At 42.4% G+C, this 16,362-nt stretch overlaps 1 protein-coding gene across 1 annotated transcript in view; it reads left to right on the top strand.

Annotated features, from left to right (window-relative positions):
• The window catches only part of gbe1b (glucan (1,4-alpha-), branching enzyme 1b), a 275,869-nt gene that overhangs the window by 214,438 nt on the left and 45,069 nt on the right, over nucleotides 1-16,362 (top strand). Inside the window, exon 14 of the mRNA XM_031791268.1 lies at nucleotides 8,626-8,756. Coding sequence (XP_031647128.1) covers nucleotides 8,626-8,756 — 131 coding nt within the window. The remainder of the gene's footprint in view (nucleotides 1-8,625; nucleotides 8,757-16,362) is intronic.

Genomic DNA, 16,362 nt, shown 5'->3' with positions numbered 1-16,362 from the left:
CCGATCCTGACTAGTCTCCCGGTTTCTGCCGCTGAAAAACACCCCCACAGCATGATGCTGTAACCACCATGCTTCACCGTAGGGATGGTGCCAGGTTCCCTTAACTAGACAGACGCTTGGCATTCAGGCCAAGAGTTCAGTCTTGGTTTTATTGCATAGTACTTATATCAGCTCCCTGATTACAATGAAGAGCAAGATGTGCCGCTCTGTTCTGGACCAGCTGCTGTTACTGTTACTACTATTGTTACTGTTACTACTATTGTTACTGTTACTACTATTGTTACTGTTACTACTATTGTTACTGTCACTACTATTGTTACTGTTACTACTATTGTTACTGTCACTACTATTGTTACCGTTACTACTATTGTTACTGTTACTGCTATTGTTACTGTTACTACTATTGTTACTGTTACTACTATTGTTACTGTCACTACTATTGTTACCGTTACTACTAGTGTTACTGTTACTACTATTGTTACTGTTACTACTATCTGTTACTGTTACTACTATTGTTACTGTTACTGTTACTACTATTGTTACTGTTACTACTATTGTTACTGTTACTACTATTGTTACTGTTACTACTATTGTTACTGTCACTACTATTGTTACCGTTACTACTATTGTTACTGTTACTGCTATTGTTACTGTTACTGCTATTGTTACTGTTACTACTATTGTTACTGTTACTACTATTGTTACTGTCACTACTATTGTTACCGTTACTACTATTGTTACTCCTACTACTATTGTTACTGTTACTACTATTGTTACTGTTACTGTTACTACTATTGTTACTGTTACTGTTACTACTATTGTTACTGTTACTGTTACTACCATTGTTACTGTCACTACTATTGTTACCGTTACTATTACTACTATTGTTACTGCTACTGCTACTGTTACTGTTACTACTATTGTTACTGTTACTGCTATTGTTACTGTTACTACTATTGTTACTGTTACTACTATTGTTACTGTTACTACTATTGTTACTGTTACTACTATTGTTACTGTCACTACTATTGTTACCGTTACTACTATTGTTACTGTTACTGCTATTGTTACTGTTACTACTATTGTTACAGTTGCTACTATTGTTACTGTTACTACTATTGTTACTGTTACTACTATTGTTACTGTTACTACTATTGTTACTGCTACTGCTACTACTATTGTTTCTGTTACTACTATTGTTACTGCTACTACTATTGTTACCGTTACTACTATTGTTACTGTTACTACTATTGTTACTGTTACTACTATTGTTACTGTTACTACTATTGTTACTGTTACTGCTATTGTTACTGTTACTACTATTGTTACTGTTACTGTTACTACTATTGTTACTGTTACTACTATTGTTACTGTTACTGCTATTGTTACTGTTACTACTATTGCTACTGCTACTGTTACTACTATTGTTACTGTTACTACTATTGTTACTGTTACTGTTACTACTATTGTTACTGCTACTACTATTGTCACTGTTACTGCTACTACTATTGTTACTGCTACTACTATTGTTACTGTTACTGCTAATACTATTGTTACTGTTACTACTATTGTTACTGTTACTGTTACCACTATTGTTACTGTTACAACTATTGTTACTGTTACTACTATTGTTACTGCTACTACTATTGTTACTGTTACTACTATTGTTACTGCTACTACTATTGATAATGTTACTACTATTGTTACTCTTACTACTATTGTTACTGTTACTACTATTGTTACTGTTACTACTATTGTTACTGTTACTACTATTGTTACTGCTACTACTATTGTTACTGTTACTACTATTGTTACTGCTACTACTATTGTTACTGCTACTACTATTGTTACTGTTACTGCTAATACTATTGTTACTGTTACTACTATTGTTACTGCTACTACTATTGTTACTGCTACTACTATTGTTACTGTTACTACTATTGTTACTGTTACTACTATTGTTACTGCTACTACTATTGTTACTGTTACTACTATTGTTACTGTTACTACTACTGTTACTGTTACTACTATTGTTACTGCTACTACTATTGTTACTACTACTACTATTGTTACTGTTACTGTTACTACTATTGTTACTGTTACTACTATTGTTACTGTTACTACTATTGTTACTGCTACTACTATTGTTACTACTACTACTATTGTTACTGTTACTGTTACTACTATTGTTACTGTTACTACTATTGTTACTGCTACTACTATTGTTACTGCTACTACTATTGTTACTGTTACTGTTACTACTATTGTTACTGCTACTACTATTGTTACTGCTACTACTATTGTTACTGTTACTGTTACTACTATTGTTACTGTTACTGTTACTACTATTGTTACTGTTACTACTATTGTTACTGCTACTACTATTGTTACTGTTACTACTACTACTACTATTGTTACTGCTACTACTATTGTTACTGCTACTACTATTGTTACTGCTACTACTATTGTTACTGTTACTACTATTGTTACTGTTACTACTATTGTTACTGTTACTACTATTGTTACTACTGCTACTACTATTGTTACTGTTACTACTACTACTACCATTGTTACTGCTACTACTATTGTTACTGTTACTACTATTGTTACTGTTACTACTATTGTTACTGTTACTACTATTGTTACTGTTACTACTATTGTTACTGTTACCACTATTGATACTGTTACTACTATTGTTACTGTTACTACTATTGTTACTGTTACTACTATTGTTACTGCTACTACTATTGTTACTGTTACTACTACTACTACTATTGTTACTGCTACTACTATTGTTACTGTTACTACTATTGTTACTGTTACTACTATTGTTACTGTTACTACTATTGTTACTGTTACTACTATTGTTACTGTTACTACTATTGTTACTGTTACTACTATTGTTACTGTTACCACTATTGTTACTGTTACTGCTACTACTATTGTTATTGTTACTACTATTGTTACTGTTACTACTATTGTTACTGTTACTACTATTGTTACTGTTACCACTATTGTTACTGTTACTACTATTGTTACTGTTACCACTATTGTTACTGTTACTGCTACTACTATTGTTACTGTTACTGCTATTGTTACTGTTACTACTATTGTTACTGTTACTACTACTACTACTATTGTTACTGTTACTACTATTGTTACTGTTACTACTATTGTTACTGTTACTACTATTGTTACTGTTACTACTATTGTTACTGTTACTGTTACTACTATTGTTACTGTTACTACTATTGTTACTGTTACTACTATTGTTACTGTTACCACTATTGTTACTGTTACTGCTACTACTATTGTTACTGTTACTGCTATTGTTACTGTTACTACTATTGTTACTGCTACTACTATTGTTACTGCTACTACTATTGTTACTGTTACTACTATTGTTACTGTTACTACTATTGTTACTGCTACTACTATTGTTACTGTTACTGCTAATACTATTGTTACTGCTACTACTATTGTTACTGCTACTACTATTGTTACTGCTACTACTATTGTTACTGCTACTACTATTGTTACTGTTACTATTACTACATTGTTACTGCTACTACTATTGTTACTGTTACTACTATTGTTACTGTTACTGCTATTGTTACTGTTACTACTATTGTTACTGTTACTACTATTGTTACTGTTACTACTATTGATACTGTTACTACTATTGTTACTGTTACTACTACTACTACTATTGTTACTGCTACTACTACTACTACTACTACTATTGTTACTGTTACTACTATTGTTACTGTTACTACGGATGGAGAGGAGACATGAAGGACGCTGCTATTTGCCATTTAGCAGATGTTTTTATCCATTCACAGATCTAGCCAACAACTGATCATGCAATTTTTATTTTTATTTTGTTTAACCGTTATTTAACTAGACAACTCAGTTAAGAACAAATTCTTATTTACAAAGACAACCTACCACCAAAAGGCAAATGGCCTCCTGCGGGGACAGGGGATAAAAAATAAAATAGGATTAAACACACACCACTCCATAAAGAGAGACCTAAGACAACGACGCAGCATGGCAGCAACACACATGACAACAACATAGTAGCAACACAACATGGCAGCAGCACAATATGGTAGCAGCACACAACATGGTACAAACATAATTGGGCAACGACAACAGAACAAAAGGCAAGAAGATAGAGACAACAATACATCCAAATCACTTGGTGCCAGCGCATTGAATTCTTTCAGTAGTGTATACATTTTTTGTATTTCTTTGTTTAATCTATATTTAACTAGGCGGGTCAGTTAAGAACAATTTCTTGTTTTCAATGACGGCCTTTAACGGTTTAACTGCCTTGTTCAGGGGGCAGAACATCCGATTTTTACCTTGTCAGCTCGGGGATTCGATCTAGCAACCTTTCGGTTACTGGGCCAGCGCTCTAACCACTAGGCTACCCGCCTCCCCAATCAATACATTGCCTTGGTTATGCTGCATAGTGAGCATGACTCTGACTTTGGTTTAATGTTGCCTAAGAAGCAGTACGGCTGGTTGGGTTGTGTATCGGAGGACGCATGACTTTCAACCTTCGTCTCTCCCGAGCCCGTACGGGAGTTGTAGCGATGAGACAAGATAGTAGCTACTAACAATTGGGGAGAAAAAAGAAAAAAAATAACATGGCTGTATAATGTTAGACTGGGTTAACATGGCTGTGTAGTGATGTTAGACTGGGTTAACATGGCTGTGTAATGATGTTAGACTGGGTTAACATGGCTGTGTAATGATGTTAGACTGGGTTAACATGGCTGTGTAGTGATGTTAGACTGGGTTAACATGGCTGTGTAGTGATGTTAGACTGGGTTAACATGGCTGTGTAGTGATGTTAGACTGGGTTAACATGGCTGTGTAGTGATGTTAGACTGGGTTAACATGGCTGTGTAATGATGTTAGACTGGGTTAACATGGCTGTGTAGTGATGTTAGACTGGGTTAACATGGCTGTGTAGTGATGTTAGACTGGGTTAACATGGCTGTGTAGTGATGTTAGACTGGGTTAACATGGCTGTGTAATGATGTTAGACTGGGTTAACATGGCTGTGTAGTGATGTTAGACTGGGTTAACATGGCTGTGTAGTGATGTTAGACTGGGTTAACATGGCTGTGTAGTGATGTTAGACTGGGTTAACATGGCTGTGTAGTGATGTTAGACTGGGTTAACATGGCTGTGTAGTGATGTTAGACTGGGTTAACATGGCTGTGTAATGATGTTAGACTGGGTTAACATGGCTGTGTAGTGATGTTAGACTGGGTTAACATGGCTGTGTAATGATGTTAGACTGGGTTAACATGGCTGTGTAGTGATGTTAGACTGGGTTAACATGGCTGTGTAATGATGTTAGACTGGGTTAACATGGCTGTGTAATGATGTTAGACTGGGTTAACATGGCTGTGTAATGATGTTAGACTGGGTTAACATGGCTGTGTAATGTTAGACTGGGTTAACATGGCTGTGTAATGATGTTAGACTGGGTTAACATGGCTGTGTAATGTTAGACTGGGTTAACATGGCTGTGTAATGATGTTAGACTGGGTTAACATGGCTGTGTAGTGATGTTAGACTGGGTTAACATGGCTGTGTAGTGATGTTAGACTGGGTTAACATGGCTGTGTAATGATGTTAGACTGGGTTAACATGGCTGTGTAGTGATGTTAGACTGGGTTAACATGGCTGTGTAGTGATGTTAGACTGGGTTAACATGGCTGTGTAGTGATGTTAGACTGGGTTAACATGGCTGTGTAGTGATGTTAGACTGGGTTAACATGGCTGTGTAGTGATGTTAGACTGGGTTAACATGGCTGTGTAATGATGTTAGACTGGGTTAACATGGCTGTGTAGTGATGTTAGACTGGGTTAACATGGCTGTGTAATGATGTTAGACTGGGTTAACATGGCTGTGTAGTGATGTTAGACTGGGTTAACATGGCTGTGTAATGATGTTAGACTGGGTTAACATGGCTGTGTAATGATGTTAGACTGGGTTAACATGGCTGTGTAATGATGTTAGACTGGGTTAACATGGCTGTGTAGTGATGTTAGACTGGGTTAACATGGCTGTGTAATGTTAGACTGGGTTAACATGGCTGTGTAATGATGTTAGACTGGGTTAACATGGCTGTGTAGTGATGTTAGACTGGGTTAACATGGCTGTGTAGTGATGTTAGACTGGGTTAACATGGCTGTGTAATGATGTTAGACTGGGTTAACATGGCTGTGTAGTGATGTTAGACTGGGTTATCATGGCTTTGTAATGTTAGACTGGGTTAACATGGCTGTGTAGTGATGTTAGACTGGGTTAACATGGCTGTGTAGTGATGTTAGACTGGGTTAACATGGCTGTGTAGTGATGTTAGACTGGGTTAACATGGCTGTGTAGTGATGTTAGACTGGGTTAACATGGCTGTGTAATGATGTTAGACTGGGTTATCATGGCTGTGTAATGTTAGACTGGGTTAACATGGCTGTGTAGTGATGTTAGACTGAGTTAAACACGGAAAAGTGTTTGTTGACCCTGTCTCCAGCAGCACCCTGTTCCCTAAATAGTGCGCTACTTTAGACAAGGGCCCTATTCCCTATATAGTGCACTACTTTTGACCAGGGCCCTATTCCCTATATAGTGCACTACATTTGACCAGGGCCCTGTTCCCTATATAGTGCACTACTTTTGATCAGGGCCCTATTCCCTATATAGTGCACTACTTTTGACCAGGGCCCTATTCCCTATATAGTGCACTACTTTTGACCAGGGCCCTATTCCCTATATAGTGCACTACTTTGGACCAGGGCCCTATTCCCTATATAGTGCACTACTTTTGACCAGGGCCCTATTCCCTATATAGTGCACTACTTTGGACCAGGGCCCTATTCCCTATATGGTGCACTATTTTTGACCAGGGCCCTATTCCCTATATAGTGCACTACTTTAGACCAGGGCCCTATTCCCTATATAGTGCACTACTTTAGACCAGGGCCCTATTCCCTATATAGTGCACTACTTTTGACCAGGGCCCTATTCCCTATATAGTGCGCTACTTTTGACCAGGGCCCTATTCCCTATATAGTGCACTACTTTTGACCAGGGCCCTATTCCCTATATAGTGCACTACTTTTGACCAGGGCCCTATTCCCTATATAGTGCACTACTTTTGACCAGGGCCCTATGCCCTATATAGTGCACTACTATTGACCAGGGCCCTATTCCCTATATAGTGCACTACTTTTGACCAGGGCCCTATTCCCTATATGGTGCACTACTTTTGACCAGGGCCCTATTCCCTATATAGTGCACTACTTTAGACCAGGGCCCTATTCCCTATATAGTGCACTACTTTAGACCAGGGCCCTATTCCCTATATAGTGCACTACTTTTGACCAGGGCCCTATTCCCTATATAGTGCGCTACTTTTGACCAGGGCCCTATTCCCTATATAGTGCACTACTTTTGACCAGGGCCCTATTCCCTATATAGTGCACTACTTTTGACCAGGGCCCTATGCCCTATATAGTGCACTACTTTTGACCAGGGCCCTATTCCCTATATAGTGCACTACTTTTGACCAGGGCCCTATTCCCTATATAGTGCACTACTTTTGACCAGGGCCCTATTCCCTATATAGTGCACTACTTTTGACCAGGGCCCTATTCCCTATATAGTGCACTACTTTTGACCAGGGCCCTATTCCCTATATAGTGCACTACTTTTTGACCAGGGCCCTGTTCCCTATATAGTGCACTACTTTTGACCAGGGCCCTGTTCCCTATATAGTGCACTACTTTTGACCAGGGCCCTATTCCCTATATAGTGCACTACTTTTGACCAGGGCCCTGTTCCCTATATAGTGCACTACTTTTGACCAGGGCCCTATTCCCTATATAGTGCACTACTTTTGACTAGGGCCCATACGTAATAGGGTGCCATTTAGCACGTATCCAGCTACTGATACCGTGTTATTAGGGGAGATTAACAATGTCACCCGGACAACTATTTATAGCTCAGTCCGGTTTCCCACGATGCCTTACTCCCCCCACCCCCCCAGCCAATTACATAGCTAGAATATTCACTGTTGAGCGAGAGATAAGCTCTTTTGTGATTGGACAGACAGACGGAAGGATAGAGGGAGGATTGGATGGGATGGAGGTTAGGGAATGAACTGCCAATCACTCTCGTACAGATGTCTATTTCAACATGAGACCTTTTAGACTGGACGATTTATCTCAGTGGTTTTTGACATGTGGTTTTTTTGGGGGACAGAAATAAAGCTCGTCCACAGCTTCTGTTGATGGGTAGGGAGTAACAAAAACTGACATCGTTGAATATCGATGACGGTAATAATGACCGAAAGGTTTTCTCCTGTGACTGTGTTCCTTGTATTGATGAGGGTGATGTGGTACTTTACTGAAAGGTTTCTCCTGTGTTCCTTGTATAGATGAGGGTGATGTGGTACTTTACTGAAAGGTTTCTCCTGTGTTCCTTGTATTGATGAGGGTGATGTGGTACTTTACTGAAAGGTTTCTCCTGTGTTCCTTGTATTGATGAGGGTGATGTGGTACTTTACTGAAAGGTTTCTCCTGTGACTGTGTTCCTTGCAGGCGTTTGTGAGTGCCAAGCACGAGGGAGACAAGGTGATAGTGTTCGAGAGAGGCAACGTGCTGTTTCTGTTGAACTTCCACCCAACCAGGAGCCAGACCAACTACAGGGTGGCTGTGGCCTCGCCTGGGAAGTATCCTTATGGCTGTGTATGAGTGTCCAGTGTGTGGGGGGGTGGGGGGTGTGTGTGTGAAGGGGGGGTGCGGATGGGTGTGTGTAGGGGTGGGTGGATGTGTGGGGGGGTGGGGGTGTGTGTGAAGGGGGGGTGCGGATGGGGTGTGTGTAGGGGTGGGTGGATGTGGGGGGGGGGGGGGGGGGGGGTCTGTGGTTATAAATGCACAAAACATCCTAGGTACCTGGGTTCACACACACACAAACACACACACACAGACACACACACATACGACACATTTACCACACACACCCCGTAGCGTCGGAACACACACACAGTTGCGTTTCCAGTGCCATGTTGGACTGTTTATTTCCATTTACCTGGGGCCTCGTCTCTCCCTTCCGGTGCTCTGATGTGTGAGGAGATGCTCTCTGAAGTCGGGAACACGAATAAATGCGCTGGCTGTCATTATAAAGCACCACCGTAAACATTGTACAGTCAAGTGTGTGTGTGTGTGTGTGTGTGTGTGTGTGTGTGTGGTAAATGTGTCGTGTGTGTGTGTGTGCTCCGACGCTACGGGGTGTGTGTGGTAAATGTGTCGTGTGTGTGTGTGTGTGTGTGGAGGAACCAATTAGAGCAGAAGACAGATGAACGCGCCACTCAGAGGAAGAAGAGGTAAACAACAAGATCCAACCGGTCCAGAGTGCTTTTCCATTACATTCTGTATGCTGTTTCACACACAACATCCTGAAAGGACATTAGCTCTCCTGCTCCACACCTGGACTGGGAGTTGCATGATGTTTATAGTCTTGTTGTCCTGCCCCCTCCATCATGGTCACCTGAGGCTTTTTACTCTCTAACACTCTCTGATTCTGTTTCAAATGGTTTATCTCGGCTGTCCACCCAAGCTGCTCTGAGCTCTGTTCTGTTCTGTCTGTCTCTACTCTAGCTCTGTTCTGTCAGTTCTCTGTCTCTACTCTAGCTCTATTCTGTCCGTCTTTCTCTACTCTAGCTCTGTTCTGTCAGTTCTGTCTGTCTCTACTCTAGCTCTATTCTGTCCGTCTTTCTCTACTCTAGCTCTGTTCTGTCAGTTCTGTCTGTCTCTACTCTAGCTCTATTCTGTCTGTCTTTCTCTACTCTAGCTCTATTCTGTCTGTCTGTCTCTACTCTAGCTCTATTCTGTCTGCTTTCTCTACTCTAGCTCTGTTCTGTCAGTTCTGTCTGTCTCTACTCTAGCTTTATTCTGTCTGTCTTTCTCTACTCTAGCTCTGTTCTGTCAGTTCTGTCTGTCTCTACTCTAGCTCTATTCTGTCTGTCTTTCTCTACTCTAGCTCTGTTCTGTCAGTTCTGTCTGTCTCTACTCTAGCTCTATTCTGTCCGTCTTTCTCTACTCTAGCTCTGTTCTGTCAGTTCTGTCTGTCTCTACTCTAGCTCTATTCTGTCTGTCTTTCTCTACTCTAGCTCTGTTCTGTCAGTTCTGTCTGTCGCTACTCTAGCTCTATTCTGTCCGTCTTTCTCTACTCTAGCTCTATTCTGTCTGTCTGTCTCTACTCTAGCTCTATTCTGTCTGTCTTTCTCTACTCTAGCTCTGTTCTGTCAGTTCTGTCTGTCTCTACTCTAGCTCTATTCTGTCTGTCTGTCTCTACTCTAGCTCTATTCTGTCAGTTCTGTCTGTCTCTACTCTAGCTCTATTCTGTCTTTCTTTCTCTACTCTAGCTCTGTTCTGTCAGTTCTGTCTGTCTCTACTCTAGCTCTGTTCTGTCTGCCTGTCTGTCTCTACTCTAGCTCTGTTCTGTCAGTTCTGTCTGTCTCTACTCTAGCTCTGTTCTGTCAGTTCTGTCTGTCTCTACTCTAGCTCTATTCTGTCTGTCTGTCTCTACTCTAGCTCTATTCTGTCTGTCTTTCTCTACTCTAGCTCTGTTCTGTCAGTTCTGTCTGTCTCTACTCTAGCTCTATTCTGTCTGTCTGTCTCTACTCTAGCTCTATTCTGTCAGTTCTGTCTGTCTCTACTCTAGCTCTATTCTGTCTTTCTTCTCTACTCTAGCTCTGTTCTGTCAGTTCTGTCTGTCTCTACTCTAGCTCTGTTCTGTCTGCCTGTCTGTCTCTACTCTAGCTCTGTTCTGTCAGTTCTGTCTGTCTCTACTCTAGCTCTGTTCTGTCAGTTCTGTCTGTCTCTAGTGTAGCTCTGTTCTGTCAGTTCTGTCTGTCTCTACTCTAGCTCTATTCTGTCTCTTTCTCTACTCTAGCTCTGTTCTGTCTGCCTGTCTGTCTCTACTCTAGCTCTGTTCTGTCTGCCTGTCTGTCTCTACTCTAGCTCTGTTCTGTCCTGCATGTCTGTCTCTACTCTAGCTCTGTTCTGTCTGTCTGTCTCTACTCTAGCTCTATTCTGTCTGTCTTTCTCTACTCTAGCTCTGTTCTGTCTGTCTGTCTGTCTCTACTCTAGTTCTGTCTGTCTCTACTTCTAGCTTCTATTCTGTCTGTATGTCTCTACTCTAGCCTCTGTTCTGTCTGTCTTTCTCTACTCTAGCTCTGTCTATCTGTCTCTACTCTAGCTCTATTCTGTCTCTACTCTAGCTCTATTCTGTCTGTCTGTCTCTACTCTAGCTCTGTTCTGTCTCTACTCTCGTCTGTCTGTCTGTCTGTCGTCTGTCTGTCGGTCTGTCTGTCTTCTGTCTGTCTGTCTGTCTGTCTGTCTGTCTGTCTTGTCTGTCTGTCTGTCTGTCTGTCTGTCTGTCTGTCTGTCTTATGTCTGTCTGTCCTGTCTGTCTGTCTGTCTGTCTGTCTGTCTGTCTGTCTGTCTGTCTGTCTGTCTGTCTCTGTTTCTGTCTGTCTCTGTTCTGTCTGTCTCTGTTCTGTCTGTCTCTGTTCTGTCTGTCTGTCTGTCTGTCTGTCTGTCTGTCTGTCTGTCTGTCTGTCTGTCTGTCTGTCTGTCTGTCTGTCTGTCTGTCTGTCTGTCTGTCTCTGTTCTGTCTGTCTGTCTGTCTGTCTGTCTGTCTGTCTGTCTGTCTGTCTGTCTGTCTGTCTGTCTGTCTGTCTCTGTTCTGTCTGTCTGTCTGTCTCTGTTCTGTCTGTCTGTCTGTCTGTCTCTGTTCTGTCTGTCTCTGTTCTGTCTGTCTCTGTTCTGTCTGTCTCTGTTCTGTCTGTCTCTGTTCTGTCTGTCTCTGTTCTGTCTGTCTCTACTCTAGCTCTGTTCTGTCTGTCTCACTACACCCTCTGGACAGGACACTTTCTCCTGTTTTTGTAGTGAGGCACATTGATGGACTGGACACCCCCTGGACAGGACACAAGCCTATTGCAGGGTCTAGTCAGATATTCTGCAGCGAGTCTTAGGCCTTTGAGTGTCCAGGACAACATCCATGTTTAATCCTTCCCAGGCCACAAACAAAACAAACAGAGAAGAAGAAGACGTAACAAAGTCTTGTTAGTATTAATGGCCCCAGTGTGTACGTGCCTGGTCGTCCCTAGATAGAAGAAGTGAGTCAGAGAGTAACCTCGGGATCCTCTCCTTTTGGTTAAGGAACTGTTTTCTCACTCCTCTTCTGTCTTGGCTTCTGAGACTTGTATTTTCTTTTCAACACGGGAGGATCAAGGGGGAAAGGAAAGTTTCCTCCAAAGTCAAAGCAGCAAACCACCATAAGAAGAGGGGGAATGAAACACGGCCTATTAATATTCAGTCTACATCAGCTTTTCCACAGGCACTCCAACCATCACTGTTTTTCTTTTCTCTTGCTCTCTCTTTATCTCTCTATCTACCCATCTCTCTCTCTTTATCTCTCGCTCTTACTCTCTCTTTCTTTATCACTGTCTCTCTCTCGGTCTCTCTTTCTCTCTCTCTCTGTCTCTCTTTCTCGCTCTCTCTGTCTCTTTTCTCTCTCTCTCTCTCGGTCTCTCTTTCTCTCTCTCTCTCTCTCTCGCTCTCTCTCTCTCTCTTTCTCTCTCTCTCGCTCTCTCTCTCTTCTCTATCTCTCTCTCTCGCTATAGTTCTCTCTCTCTTGCTCTCTCTCTCACCATAGCTCCCTCTTCTCTCTCTCTCTCTCTCCCTCACTATAGCTCCCTCTTCTCTCTCTCTCTCGCTATAGCTCCCTCTTTTCTCTGTCTCTCTCTGTCTCTCTCTCTCTCTCTCTCTGTGTATCTCTCGCGCTCTCTCTCTCTCTCTCTCTCTGCTGTGTCTGGTGGGTTCTCTAGGCGCTTTGTTTTATCCAGCAGGTTTCTGAAACCCTAGTGGGGTCCCGTGGTGGGAGAAGAGCTATACCTATCAGAGTAGATATGTCTTTGATATGGGTGTACTTCCCAAATGGAACCCTATTCCCTATAAATGGAACCCTATTCCCTATAAATGGAACCCTATTCCCTATAAATGGAACCCTATTCTCTATAAATGGAACCCTATTCCCTATAAATGGAACCCTTTTCTCTATAAATGGAACCCTATTCTCTATAAATGGAACCCTATTCCCTATAAATGGAACCCTATTCCCTATAAATGGAACCCTATTCCCTATAAATGGAACCCTATTCCCTATAAATGGAACCCTATTCCCTATAAATGGAACCCTATTCCCTATAAATGGAACCCTATTCTCTATAAATGGAACCCTATTCCCTATAAATGGAACCCTTTTCTCTATAAATGGAACCCTATTCTCTATAAATGGAACTCTATTCTCTATAAATGGAACCCTAGTCTCTATAAATGGAAACCTATTCCCTGTAAATGGCACCCTATTCCCTATATAGTGCACTTTTTGTTATCATTGACCTATGTGTCCCGGTCAAAAGTAGTGCACTATATAGATAATAGGGTGCCATTTATAGGGAATAAGGTGGCATTTGGGACACAGCGCTCTTTCTCAACATACAGACAGCTCCTCTCATTATGTCAGATCGTCATTCTATCGGCTCAGTCAGAACTAAGCGTTACCTGAATGGGGAGGGGGAATTACAGCTTTATTACTTTATGAGTATGGACACTTCCTTCCCCTTGTGGAAGTGTAGTTTTAGTACGTACACTTCTGTTCATGTGTGTACTTGTGGGTCGAGAGGAAGTGCTATTCTATAAGCAACGAGGCCCGAGGCGGTGTGGTATGTGGCCAATATACCACGGCTAAGGGATGTTCTTATGCACGACTCAACCTTAGCCATGATATATTGGCCACATATCACAACCCCCTTGAGGTGGCTTATTGCTATCATAAACTGGTTACCGACTGAATTATAGCAGTAAAAATAAATATTTTGTCATACCCGTGGTATACGCTCTGATATACCACGGCTGTCAGGCAATCGGGGCGGCAGGGTAGCCTAGTGGTTAGAGCGTTGGACTAGTAACCGGAAGGTTGTAAGTTCAAACCCCCGAGCTGACAAGGTCGCTGTCGTTCTGCCCCTGAACAGGCAGTTAACCCACTGTTTCCTAGGCCGTCATTGAAAATAAACATTTGTTCTTAACTGACTTGCCTAGTTAAATAAAGGTAAAAATAAAAGATTAAAAAATCAGCATTCAGGGTTCGAACCACCCAGTTTATAATATGGTATAACAAAGAAATCACTTCACAAAGGATTCTCATTTGTTGGACCCTGGGACTTGATTACTGAGATGTGAACATATTTTTCTAAGAGCCTATCAGTCCACTCTCAGTGGGCTGCTATAACACTCCTTGTCTCAAATAACCTACAGTATAGGCCTTGGTCAATAGTAGTGTACTATAAAGGGAATAGGCTGCCATTTGGAAGGCATGCCAATTGCAATCATGCTCATGGACAGATTGTTTTCAAGTCATCAATGGGCCTAATTACTGAGCTATTCTCCTGGACTGACTGGCAACTGCTCTGGCCCTCTACAGATTGACACTGATTCAGCTAGTCCCTAATCACCCACCCCCCTTGGCCGAAACCTGGCCATGTTTGCAGTTCTGAAGAGTCTGGGTAGGTATGAGCAGTGCAGTGGTGAAGCGTCCACCATATTGCTTTCACCTTGCAGATCTGTGACCTGCAGAAACAATGGGTTAGGGCCAAGCGGGAGGGGTAGGGAGCGAAGGGGGGTGGGTAGGAAGTGATGGGGGTGGGTAGGAATCGATGGGGGTGGGTAGGTAGGGGTAATGAGCGATGGGGGTGGGTAGGTAGGGGTAATGAGTGATGGGGGTGGGTAGGAAGAGATGGGGGTGGGTAGGAAGTGATGGGGGTGGGTAGGTAGGGGTAATGAGCGATGGGGGTGGGTAGGTAGGGGTAATGAGTGATGGGGGTGGGTAGGTAGGGGTAATGAGCGATGGGGGTGGGTAGGTAGGGGTAATGAGCGATGGGGGTGGGGTAGATAGGGGTAATGAGTGATGGAGGTGGGTAGGAAGTGATGGGGGTGGGTAGGAAATGATGGGGGTGGGTAGGTAGGGGTAATGAGTGATGGGGGTGGGTAGGTAGGGGTAATGAGCGATGGGGGTGGGTAGGTAGGGGTAATGAGCGATGGGGGTGGGTAGATAGGGGTAATGAGTGATGGGGGTGGGTAGGAAGTGATGGGGGTGGGTAGGAAGTGATGGGGGTGGGTAGGTAGGGGTAATGAGCGATGGGGGTGGGTAGGAAGTGATGGGAGTGGGTAGGGGGTGATGGGGATGGGTAGGGAGTGATGGGGGTGGGTTTGAGGTGATGGGGTGGGTAGGGGGTGATGGGGGTGTGTAGGAAGCAATGGGGGTGGGTAGGGGCGATGGGGGTGGGTAGGAGGTGATGGGGGTGGGTAGGGAGCGATGGGGGTGGGTATGGAGCGATGGGGGTGGGTAGGAAGCGATGGGGATTGGTAGGGAGCGATGGGGTGGTATAGGGAGCAATGGGGGTTGGTAGGGAGCAATGGGGTCGGCTCAATGCTTCAGAATTGACCGTTTTCCTAAATCTTCCCCCTATTTACAAAGCCTGTATTGATTACAATACTTCACAGCCGTACTGCAGGCTGTTATAGCAGCCATCTGTAGACAATAACACAAACTTCATTCACAGCTGGAACTGCAGGCTGATATAGCAGCCATCTGTAGACAATAACACAAACCTCATTCACAGCTGAACTGCAGGCTGATATAGCAGCCATCTGTAGACAATAACACAAACCTCATTCACAGCTGAACTGCAGGCTGATATAACAGCCATCTGTAGACAATAACACAAACCTCATTGTTGAATGCCTCCTGGAGCTCCACTTACCCCAGACAATGTTGGCCAGGGAACATCAAATTAACTGTCCTCCATTTACAATTCAGCATACGAACACACACACACACACACACAGAAGAGGCATAAGGTTATTTAATGTCTTTGGTTGCTGGATTGCAGCCAGATGGTTTGAAATCAGCTTTTAAATGAGCCTTGAATGAATTGCGATGTGTGGATAACAATGTTCATTATCTAGTCAGTCATTATCTAACTAATCATATACTCCACTGTGGTATCAACTGAATTGAAATCACTAGGATAGGTAATATTCCTGTTGGAGTCTTTGAGTCGGTTGATTCTCATCTTTACGTTATGATTCTCTCTCTCTGATTCCTGAGAGATTTTATTACTGTGTTTTTATTTCGTTTCATTTTTTAGAACCATCCTTAAATATCAAACCACAACAAAGGTTGTCAGGATTCTCTAATGTAAGGAGGAA

This window comes from Oncorhynchus kisutch, linkage group LG15 (genome assembly GCF_002021735.2).
Source record: "Oncorhynchus kisutch isolate 150728-3 linkage group LG15, Okis_V2, whole genome shotgun sequence".
NCBI lineage: Eukaryota > Metazoa > Chordata > Actinopteri > Salmoniformes > Salmonidae > Oncorhynchus > Oncorhynchus kisutch.
This window is presented reverse-complemented; position numbering and strand designations above follow the sequence as displayed.